Below are 11,096 nucleotides of genomic sequence, written 5' to 3' on the forward strand. Positions count from 1 at the left end.
ATAGTTACATCACTGTTTCACCACCACCACAAAGAAACTTATTTTAATTCGATAAAGTTAACAACACGATTACTGGAAAGAAAGAAGAAAAAAAGGGGCAGATGCAGAGGCAGAAAACAAAAGTGAAATTGACGACAACAAGGGCAACATGGAAAGGGCTGTGTGCTTTCGGCGCGAGATCATTCAAAGTCAGGTGGCGGCTTCACTTTCGTTTTCATCTCAACCTATTACAAAATAACCAATACCAATTCACATGTGCCGCCGTGCAAAGATATGCGAGTGTGTGTTATTTGTGAGTGCTGGTATTTAGTATTTACTGTTTGATTTGCATAGTGGAACGCTTGAAGAAACTTGTTTCCCCTCTCTGCTTTTGTTGTTTTTAGTGCTTTTTGGCTTTAACACGCGCGACAAAAATGTTTCTGCATTTAAAAATGTGACTAGTAGATTTCCATAAGTTGTATTTCTTGATTTCTGCCCAATATATAATACATATGAATGTACACACATACATATGTATGTATGGATGTGTGTATGTTCGAGGTGTGCGGTGTGATCATCGCTTCATTAGCAAGTTAATTTTATTAACGCTGCTTTTGTTGTTTTGAGACCTAAACAAAATTTGGTATCGGCCTTTGAATTCGTTGTGCAGCAGAAAGGTTGTACATACATACAATATGTACATATGTACATATATCCAATGTCTTATGTAAAGCTTAATGTGTTTGCTTGCTTTTTGTTGCTGATTAATTAAAATAAAGCCGCCATGCGGTGTGTTTCTTTTGTGCACAACATACATACATACATATGTATGTATGTGTGCATGAGTGAACCACTATATTCAATTACTCTCAAACTGTGCGTGGTTTTTTCATCAGAACAACAGTTAAAGCCACTCTTTACTGTCCTGTCTTTCGCCGAAACAACCGCAAATCTGGGTTAAGAACTCTTTTTCTGAACACGATTTCCACTCAATGGTAAACAGTTAACCCAATATTTATCCTGCTTTCGGGCCGGCATATTGTTTATTGACATTTCACTGACATTTTAATGCTTGTGTTAAAAATAAACAGAGTCATCCCAAGGCAGCAGCTGTAGTGTACTGCAAAGAGCCACAAAAAGGTTGCCAAAAAAGGCCAAGCCATTAAAATTGCACACCCCCTTGGGGGTAAGAAGTCGAAATCAACTGCAGGTGCAACCAAATTTGCTTTTGACGGTTGATAAAATCCATACCCGTATTTGTTTTAACTCTAGTCAAACTGCAAATTTATTCACATTTTCCTTACTTTTTGCAGATCTCTGCCAGAACTCAACATAAGGGAAAATATCTGGGGAAAAAAAGGAGCGCAAAAGCAACCTGCGAGCAGATTAAGGAGGCACCCGCCATCGTTGGAATCGTAATTTTGTGGTCTATCTATCAAAAAAACTGTGGTGACATTTTCTGTTTAATTCGCAGATCTCTACTACAAAACAACAGATTCGAAAACAACTAAAAACGGGAGCCTCATGGCAGAGATAATGTTGACAATCTTTAGATCTCAGCGACTTTTTTGTTAGCTGCACGGAAGTCTGGTACGTGTTTTTATTTTTCTTTGGGCTTTATTACTAAGCGCATCCGTTTCGACTCTTTTTTCGTGACAATTCACAACAGTTTAATTTTAATTTCGAGTTTTTAATTTTGAACACGCATTTATTGTGGCTGTTCTTTTGATCAGAAGAGACCTTCGGGAAGTTCCGGCTTGTAAGAGACCCCACGAAAGAAATCTCACGGCTCGAAAATGCCGTCGACGCCATCGAGATAAATTAGCATGGGGTGAATCAGCCGGAATTTGGGTATCTTTTTCGGTTTTTTTCTGCTGCTCTTAATGAAAATACACACAAAATATGAGCAGAGATAACATGACAACGACATCAGCAGCAGCAACAATAACAACTGAGTTCAGGGAATATGACTTAAATATAAATTGACGCAAGGGTCGAAGAGGTAGATACGCTTGTGCATTTTTGTTTTTCCGTGCTAGTTTTAGATTTGTTGTTTGACAAATTTAGACAATTATTTGCATTACTGGGCTGCAGGAGTCCACGAATAGCCGTAGTACCCTGAGCAAGGGTATTTATTTATTAAAAACCATATGTAAAACCCACTCACCTTGTGCGCTGACGCTGCAGAAGACCAGACAGAGGCATAGCCAGATGATGGTGCCGCCGGGGAAGTAGTCGAAGAAGCTATGGCAGAGGGGCGCCGACGCTGACAGCGTCGGTCGCTTCACTTTGCCAGACATTGTTTTTTTCGTCCAACTCAAAAATGTATCCAAAATGATGGTGTTTTATTTGTAATTTGCAATATTTTTGTTGTTGTTGTAACTTTTTGTTCAGCTTTTTTATAAGCGCTTTTGTAAATTATCGTTAAGTTATCTGTTGTTCGGTATTTGCATTTTGTTATTGTATATTTTTTTAATTGATGGCTCAAAAGGCGAATTTAGTCGGGAGCGAGAAATGGCTTTTGGTAGGCTGTCGGACGGGTTTTCTGGATTGCGAGCGTTGTGTTTTGGCGTAAACCGTTAAGATATATGCATATATATATAATTAATAAGAAGATTATGTTTTTGTGGATCTAATTGAAAGGGTTCAAGGCAGCTTTGCTTCTTCTACTCTCTGTATACAACTAGAATTCTGTGTGAGTAGGCTAAGTTCTGTACATATATGGAGGGGCCTAATGATGCTCCAATGTCAATGGACTCGTTCAAAAAGTATATATGTATGTATATATGGTCGCCAATATGGAATTGTAAAGAAAAGAGATCGACGCTCCTTGGTTCTTAAGCCATTGGTTGAGAGAAGATTCAACTGAGAGAAAAGCCATCTTTTCGAAATTCGAAAGATATCATCTCTCTGCATTCCTCTTTGATTAATTTCTACTTATCCAAATTGGCCATTAATTTATTCTTCAGCTTAAAATTGATTTTAAATTGATGTACTTTTTAATGGAATTTATTTTGCGTTGCTTTTGGCACCGTTTTCTTCTTTCTCTCTTTTTTTGTTTGATTCACTCTTTCAGCAGCACGCGAACTTGCAAAAAATCTCAATAAATTTTCACTTGTTGCTCTCGAGCACTCTGTCAAAAAAAATAATGGCAGCATTCACCTTGAATCTTTCTTTGCTATATAAACACGGGGCATATAATATATGTATCTTTGCTGGGGTTGGAGGTTCGTTTTGTTTTTTGTTTGTTTGTTGGTTAGTTTGCAATTATTTATGTGATTTTTCGTTTCGTTTCTTTGATTTGTTTGCTTGTGCGGCTGTCACTGGTATTTTTCTCTTCTGCTGTTTGCTCTTTTACCTCTAGAAACTATCGCCGTTTATCCGCCAATGACCTTGGCTTAGCTAATTATACAAAAATTAATAACTTTTAATTAACTTGAGGGGCTTCTTTGCCCCATGCACAATTCCTATGCATTTTATGGAAGTTTCTACTTAATGGCTGAGGCCAGCCAGCATATTGTACATTTTACACAAGAATCTCAATGCTATAACTACGAGTATGTAGATGGATGGGTATTTCTATGGCTGGGGATTGGAGAAACGAGTGCAGTGCACCCTCCACAGGCACAGTGGGACCACACAAGCGATAGTCCATGCAAAGTGCAATTTTCAGCTCCAGAATAGGAGTGGGGTCACCAGGGGCTGGCAGGGAGGCGGACACGGAGACGCGGTCACTTTTTATGACGCCCGAAACAACAACGGTAATGCAAAATTACGCGCTTTGCATACGTAAATGACAAACGAAAATCCCGCAACGTAATCGACGAACGAACCCGATCGACGCACTTGCTCCGATCAGCGGCAGCGGCACAGAGAGAGAGAGACAGACAGAGACCGATTCAGAGAGGGGGAGGGAGGGAGAGGCACTTACAAATCACCGACTTGACGATATCGTTTTTGGTGGCAATCGAACGACATTCACTGGGCCAAAACCAAAGAGCAACCGGCGGCAACAACCAAACTGTTTCGAATCAAACTGAAGAATGACTTGGTGGAAGCCCCACCGAAAGCCAGCCAAAGCCAGAGACAGAGCCAACAGAGCCAGAGAAAGAGCAGAGTGGCTAAAACACGTTTAAGCCAAGAAATGTGCGGAGAGCGAGAGCGAGTACCACCAAGAGCCACCAGAGAGGGTAAACGTGAGCGCGTGGCAGTTACAGCTGTCGCGTACATTTAGCCAAGAGGCTCCTGCTCCAAAGTTGAGTACTTCACTTCGTTTGTAGTGCAGAAAAAACTGTGCTATTTGATAGTTTCAGATGTTTTATTAAAATTCAAATTTAGTTTGAAATTGTAACAGTTCTCTGTTCCCTTTTACTTTTAAAATGCAAGCTAACGATTTTAAATATTAAACCAAGAGATTAAGTCGAATTTTCAAAAATTAACTGCAATGCTCTTGATTCCCGTTTTAGCGCCCTCTGTTGTGTAAGGAGTGAGGCAGCAGGGTTCATGTCTTCGCTTCAAGCTTTGTAAAACGGCATGTAATATGTATGTAGGCTGTAGTTGCTGTGTAGCAGAAATGTCGAATTCTTCCGTCCATTTTTTGGACTGTTATTAAATATAATTCAATGAAAATGAACGGATTATGAAAGTTCTACAATTTTCCTGACAATTTAATTACTGTACGCTTTGCAGACTACAATTTTAAAGTTTGAGAACACCAACGCACCATCGTCAACTGTATTTTGTGGAGCATATTGGGAGGGGGCGGCATGTTAAATTAGCTTAATTTCCGCATATCCTATGTCCCTGTCCCAAATTGTGCGGTTTGCCCATTTTAGGTCGCATCTCGGATAAAGCAGATGAATTACACAGCCAAAGAGCCAAGAGATGAGAACACGCGTAGAACAGCGCCCTGATTGACAATAGATGGTCTGCGGGGGGAGGGACTTGGGCATGCGGATGCTGATGAAGAAGGAGAAGAGTGGGGGAATAGCTGCAGGGCGATTGCTGGAACACTAGCTGCGTATGCATGATATAAGCGCAACTCTCAGCAGGAAATATGCAAATGATGCGATGTCACAACGCCCAACTTCGACGTGCCACCATGTAAGCGCCTCGAACTGGAATACGGAATAGCCGCATTGTTCACCTGTAGCCCAAAGGAGTGCAGTGGTGTTGTGTCAATGTCCAATGGCTACTCAAGAAAAGTGCGCTGCTGTCTATCCTTTCTGGACTGTTATTTCTGCCCGCTACAGATCTCGAGCTCACGCGTTTTGCTATTTTTTAATCTACTCGCTGCTGGCGGCAGCTGCCACTGACAAGCCATCTTTTTCGCGCAATTTCACAATTGCCAAAGCAGTAGGAATGAGACAGAAATAAAAAGAAACCTGCTTATGACATAATCCTGTCAGAATTCTCTCCAGAAATATACGAAACTCCTTTATTCGAGTGCTGCTGGGCCATGGTATGCAAGGAAATCTATTTGTGAGTGGATTATTTACGCACAAGAACAGTATTTTTTGGCACCGAAGTTTCGACTTTCGTTTTTATATTATTACTTTTGGCTTTGAGTCGTATAGTCGTAGCCGAACTCTGTCCTTTTACCCACTGACGTACAGAAGCCATACTGAAGCACTCAAGCGGAAAGCGCATTGGATACATTTCTTCCTGTGGCGAGCGAAGCAGTTGCGTATTCTTTAGCTGTCCGAACATTAGCTATTACGTTTATGATGCGTGTAAAGTCTACGTACATCCAGAGATGATTGACATCATTTTTATAAAGGAGTTTATAAATACGCAAGGAACATAAATGTTCCACAGATAAATATTTGATATTTATACATAAGCCATTATGTCAGCCGATTTCCTTTGTTCCCGGGCTCGATGCATTTGTGAAGTTCTGCCCCTGGACCTGGCAAACATGCCCACAAAACGTGATGCCGTCAATAGCGCACATGTGTGTGTCTACCATTCAAGTGTCATAACTCAAGTGCTTGAGAAACGGTTCGAGAACCAGAAAGAATAGAGAGGACCCAGAGGAGAGCACAAACACGTACTTAGCACACAATTCAGACAGTGATTTGTCATTATTTTTGCATGCAACCGACCGGAAACGGAAACCAAAACGAAAACTTGGCCGCTCTCTGAGCTCCAGTTTTTCGATTGCGAGTAAAACTTGGATGTTGGCTTACAACTTTGGGGGCATCTTTGTCGAGAACCAAAGCAATTCGGACTTTTCATCGTTGCAGCTGTTGCGGGGCGCACTCCATCCCCAGCCCAATGCCGCTTCCTGTGTGCCCCGCTGATAAATGAACGACCAATGATTTGGCAGGGGATGCTGACCCATCAAACTTTTCCGCGTTTGTCGTTCTATGTTGGCAACAATGTCAAACCATCCTGCAACTTACAGAGAGAATACTCTAGACATGCATCCTATCCGTTTATCCACTCTAATTTAGAAGACAAACTTCCTCATGGGAGAAACTGTAAAGTTTGAACTCAATGACTCAATACGGGGACATTGGGAAAATAATTGTTTGTGCTTTGATACTTCCTGCAAGAAAGTATCCACGATTGGCATCGATTGGTAGCTCTAGTTTGCATAGTTTTCGGTATCCAACGAAGTTTTGCTGCCAATTGAATAGATATACAATCTTGATCATTCCGAACTCGATTTATTTTGATTTAAGTCAACTTTGTTGGCTGTTATTTTTTCAATTCTAGAGGCCTGAACGCATAGTATGCCAATCGAGAATTTTCATCAGCTTCCAGTGATGGAATTGCTCCACTGACTGGAGCTAATTTGATTGAAAAGGGTTTGTGCCCCATTCTGCAGCCCGCCTGGCCCTTTATCCCTCACAACAGCAAACAAATAAAATCAGCGAATCGGAAAAAAGATTTATTCTATCAGGGTTTCAAAAGTTTCGCCATTTGGACGCCTTTTGCTGTTGGGATAGAGAGAAAAGTTGTGCGGAGTCTGACCAAAAATTGAAATTGAAAGGGAATATTAATTAAATAAGTGTCTGCAGATCAAAAAATTATAATTCACTCGGATAAGTACACGTCAAATAAGTATAAATGTATAATTAAAGTTAGCGCAGGAATCTCTTCAACATTTTGTAAAGACAAATAATCGTGTCGTATCTTAATGAGATATTAAAGGCATTTGACCTTTGGCAAGCTAACAAAGAAATCGCAAAGTAAATGTTGTGACATCTTTATCGAAATTCCTTTGTCTGTAGGCAAATGCATAAATCGAGGCACCAGCTCGCCATACGAATGTGACAATTCGAGCGAATGTCCTTTTTTTGCTATTTGCTCAAGTGCCGGAGGGCCGAAGGCCGATGCCTCATGTATGCTGTAAGCAGGATGAGTGCCACTCAGCTGGTGATGCGGGTCCAAAACTCAAACCCAAACTAACACGCGCCACTTATTTCCTATTTTTTGTATGCTCTCTAAACTTTATTTACTCTTAGGCCGGAATCAGCGCCTTCACTTTGAGTGCGGAATTGTGTGGGATGTGGTGGGAAGATGGTTTTCCATCAATTGAACCTGGAGACTTTACATATTTAATTGCTTAGTATCCGTCGTCTGGTCTGCCTCTTGCTGACATTATTTGGTGCCCTAATTAGATGTCAGACGAGGCTGCATGCTTGATGTCACTCAACTGGCAGGTGCGGCTCCCCTTACCCATCCCCGCTCGGCTAATGATGGAGCCAGCTCATATGGTGTCAGATATCGGAGGTTTTCCCTGCTTCTCCAGCAATTAGTTGGCAAGAAAGTCGTTTCTCCGCACCCTCCCATCTTCTAGCTCTAGTATTACACGCTGCCAATGGATGGCCTGGCTCTTGTGGCTTGTGGTGTTTGCCAACCGCCAGCTGTGATTGCTCCCAAAAGGGGCTTAAAGTCGGAACAAGTCGATGGGAATGGAGAACCACGAACCACTGCATGGCCTGCCACTAGACCATTGGATATCAAGTTGTAAATGCCTAAAATATTTTGGCAGAGCAAATGCCAGAGTTGGCCAGGCGGAGAACGTTAAGTCAGATGAGTCGACCCGGTCGAGTGGCCGATAATATACGAGTGACGATGTTCTAGCCAGAGATTAGGAGGGGTGTAGGAGGTCCTGGCCCGGTTGTATAATTTTAGCTAAATATAAATCAGCAGGTGGTGAGTTTTGGCTTCTGTTTCTCTTCCAGGGTGATAAAATGAGAATCGTAAAATTTTGTGGCATACGTTGAGGAAATATCTAAGCAGAATGTGCAGAATAAGGGCACAATTTTCTGTGTTGAATAATTTCTAAGGTCAAAGTTGATTAGATTTGTGCTCAAGTGTTAAGTTTGTAATGCATTTGGAAGCTTTTTATGACAATATCTCACACACAAGTCGAGAAATATAGTTTTCCAAATCTTGTAAGCCCGAATAGGGAATGTAAATGTTTAGCATATTGCCATAAGTATATTTTCCATTACTCTCATCCAATTTAGGCATTTAAAATGCATAGCCAGCTGTCAGGGGCATCAAACCAGGAGCCGGCTCTCGTGTCCCAGACGATGCCGTCACCCACAAAGTCGGGCGACAAAACGCTTACATAAGAAAGTAACAAGCGAGGGCTACCATTGTACGCCGAGACATTTGATACCCTTGTGGAAACATTATTCTCATGGCAGTATACATCAAATGGTAGTCTCTTTAAAAGGACACGACTGTAACGACCTTCTCTGCATTGCAAATATATGGAAAAAATCATAATACCCTCTGTAGCGGTATACTCACATGCATATGTCTGACTCACACACAGAGATTAAAAACGTGTGTGTGCGAGACACAAGAGTGCCCTCCGGCCTATTGAGTGCCAATTTTTATGTGCCTAATGCGTGTGCATGTGTGTAGATTAGTCCTACTCAGAGCAATTTACGATTAGGCCACGACTCTTCGTCACGCCGTCTCCACGAATCATTGACTCAGACCGCCCTCCTCACTGCCCTCCCCATTCCACCACAAAGCACAACAAAATTGGAATGTTGTTAAGCTGCTGCTGTGCTTTGCACCTCGAGGACTGTGCTTACATTTGTGTCTTTGTGTGCGTCTCAAATCGTTTTATTTATTTACCACGCCAACAATTCTCCATTAACCCCCTCCTCCTAATTTCTCATGCTCCAGCTAGCTACCTTTCCGATACCGCTCTCCCCCCAAGATATGCTTAATGGAAGGTGAGACACATGTCATGTTTGCCATTATCTCGCTCTCCCGCGTCATTCAGATGCATTATACATTCATGTTTACTCTTTATTTGTTTACTGGAGCATCCGTGAACATGCCTGCAGCCTGGAGTAGACTGCCTTACCTTCTATTTAATATGTCTTGGCTCCACCTACTTGTCTAGGCTCGCTCTGCCCTCTCTTAAGTAGATATATGTATGTTTTATATGGCTTTAGCCTAGCATTATTATTGTTATTGCTTTTCATGTTGTGTTTGTCTTTGCCTTTTGTTTTTCTTAGTGTGCGTGTGTTCCGTGTTGTTCCATTTCTCATTATGGCCCCTGTCTCACCTCTCTCATTCTCACTCTCCCACTCTCACTTTCTCCCTTAGCTTTAGCACCTTGTACGTGTTTGAATTTGTTTTTGTGGTTTTCAAGTGTCAAAACACTTGGCGACGAGGCGCATGGGCGTGGGCCGCTACTTAAATGAATATTAACGGTCGCTTAACTTAATTCACTCTCTTAGGGCTCTCTTAATTGGCTAAATAAATAATGTAATTATAATCGAAGCTGATGAACCATTAAATTTGCAGTAATCAAATTAAATCCGGTTTTTGTTTTCGGTTTTCTTTTGCTTCCCTTTTTCTCTTAATCCTTCTTCGTCCATCAGTATGCAAGCTATCTATTAAATCCCCTTAATCAGCCAAATAAGTCCAAGGCTCGATCTAAATATAAGTAATTAAAATTCCTGCGAATATTTCTGTAAATTAATTTGTTCAAAAGTGCAAGGCACAAACTTTCAAACCACAACTTCTTGAACCATCCAACCAAATGTCCAATAAAGCAACGAAAAACCGTTGCCACTTTATCGTGCAGGGGTTTGCTAATTAGACCAAAAATCAACGGTTATTTTGCAGGAGTGCCACAAATGAAATTTCCGCCAGACAAAATATAAAAATATCAAAATAATCACAATAACAAAAATAAACTTGATATTTGAGACCACAAAAACGCGGCGCGCCAGAAAAAGACACAAAATGAAAGTAAGCTGATGAGGATGATGGCTGGAGAGATGATTGCTGAAGGGTCTGTCCTGGGAGCCGCAGAAGGAACGACAAACACTTTGGACAGTTAATAAAGCCGGGATAAGCACGCCTCGCCTTGGCTTGATGACAACTTGACGCAGTCGCTGAAATGCCGCTCCGCCGAGTGGCAGCATACCCATGATGGTTTATTAAAAGTGAGCCGTCCAAAGGGAAGAGAAAAATGGAATAACAAATACAAGACATTTATTTATACATTTATTTTATCTGTGGTTGGTTGCCAAGGCAGCGATAAGACAGGACCTCTCACGAAGTTCGGATGATGGGCAGGGACATGCAACCAACGCAATCGCAGGACAGACACAGGCATAACCTTATCACGTAGCTGACAGATCAACGTACTCCCGACGCGTTCGACATTTTCATGGGTTAATTTAATTTCTGCAACTGTCTCGCTCGAAAACACCACCAACCCACAAGGCAACAAAAAATGCCATCGGCGTAAATGTGCGTCCGATTTAAGCTTATTGATTTGATGGCACATTTCATTGGGACTTACGGGCACCACAGTGCCGTGCCCAAAGGAAATTGATTCAGGAAACGGGAGTGATTTTCAGAGGTGGATTTGCTGCTATTTATAGATGGAGTCCACTGTTTGACTTTACTGAGCTTAAAGTGCGAAGTTTAATAAATACATCCATAAAGTTTGAGATATTTTTTGCACGAACAATGAAGTAGATTTTTTATAAGCAAAAGTCAGGCATCTATATTCTTGACGTCAATCTCTTTTGGCTGAAACCCGAGTAACGGCCGACTTTTTGACATATTCCAGAACTTTTTCCCATCCCAGATGCAATCGGTTTTTAATAGAATGGCAG

The 11,096-nt window shown here is 41.5% G+C and overlaps 1 protein-coding gene and 1 long non-coding RNA gene across 8 annotated transcripts in view; one reads left to right on the plus strand and one right to left on the minus strand.

Moving 5' to 3' along the window:
* LOC117891736 (flocculation protein FLO11) overlaps positions 1-4,028 on the minus strand; it is a 33,686-nt gene extending 29,658 nt beyond the window's left edge. The window contains exons 1-2 of the mRNA XM_034797330.1: positions 3,911-4,028; positions 2,147-2,524 (exon numbers count right to left, since the gene is read on the minus strand). Coding sequence (XP_034653221.1) covers positions 2,147-2,279 — 133 coding nt within the window. The 5' untranslated portion in view covers positions 2,280-2,524; positions 3,911-4,028. The remainder of the gene's footprint in view (positions 1-2,146; positions 2,525-3,910) is intronic.
* Positions 13-11,096, plus strand: part of LOC117891742 — a 28,663-nt gene continuing 17,579 nt past the window's right edge. For 3 of the 7 annotated variants that reach the window (XR_004648651.1, XR_004648649.1, XR_004648648.1), the window contains exons 1-3: positions 13-292; positions 1,293-1,394; positions 1,454-1,569. This is a non-coding gene — a long non-coding RNA (uncharacterized LOC117891742). Of the gene's footprint in view, positions 293-1,292; positions 1,395-1,453; positions 1,570-9,567; positions 9,724-11,096 lie in introns of those variants that run through there. The other 4 variants (XR_004648650.1, XR_004648653.1, XR_004648652.1 and 1 more) reach the window with 3 other exon arrangements.

The sequence above is a fragment of the Drosophila subobscura genome, chromosome E, assembly GCF_008121235.1.
Source record: "Drosophila subobscura isolate 14011-0131.10 chromosome E, UCBerk_Dsub_1.0, whole genome shotgun sequence".
NCBI lineage: Eukaryota > Metazoa > Arthropoda > Insecta > Diptera > Drosophilidae > Drosophila > Drosophila subobscura.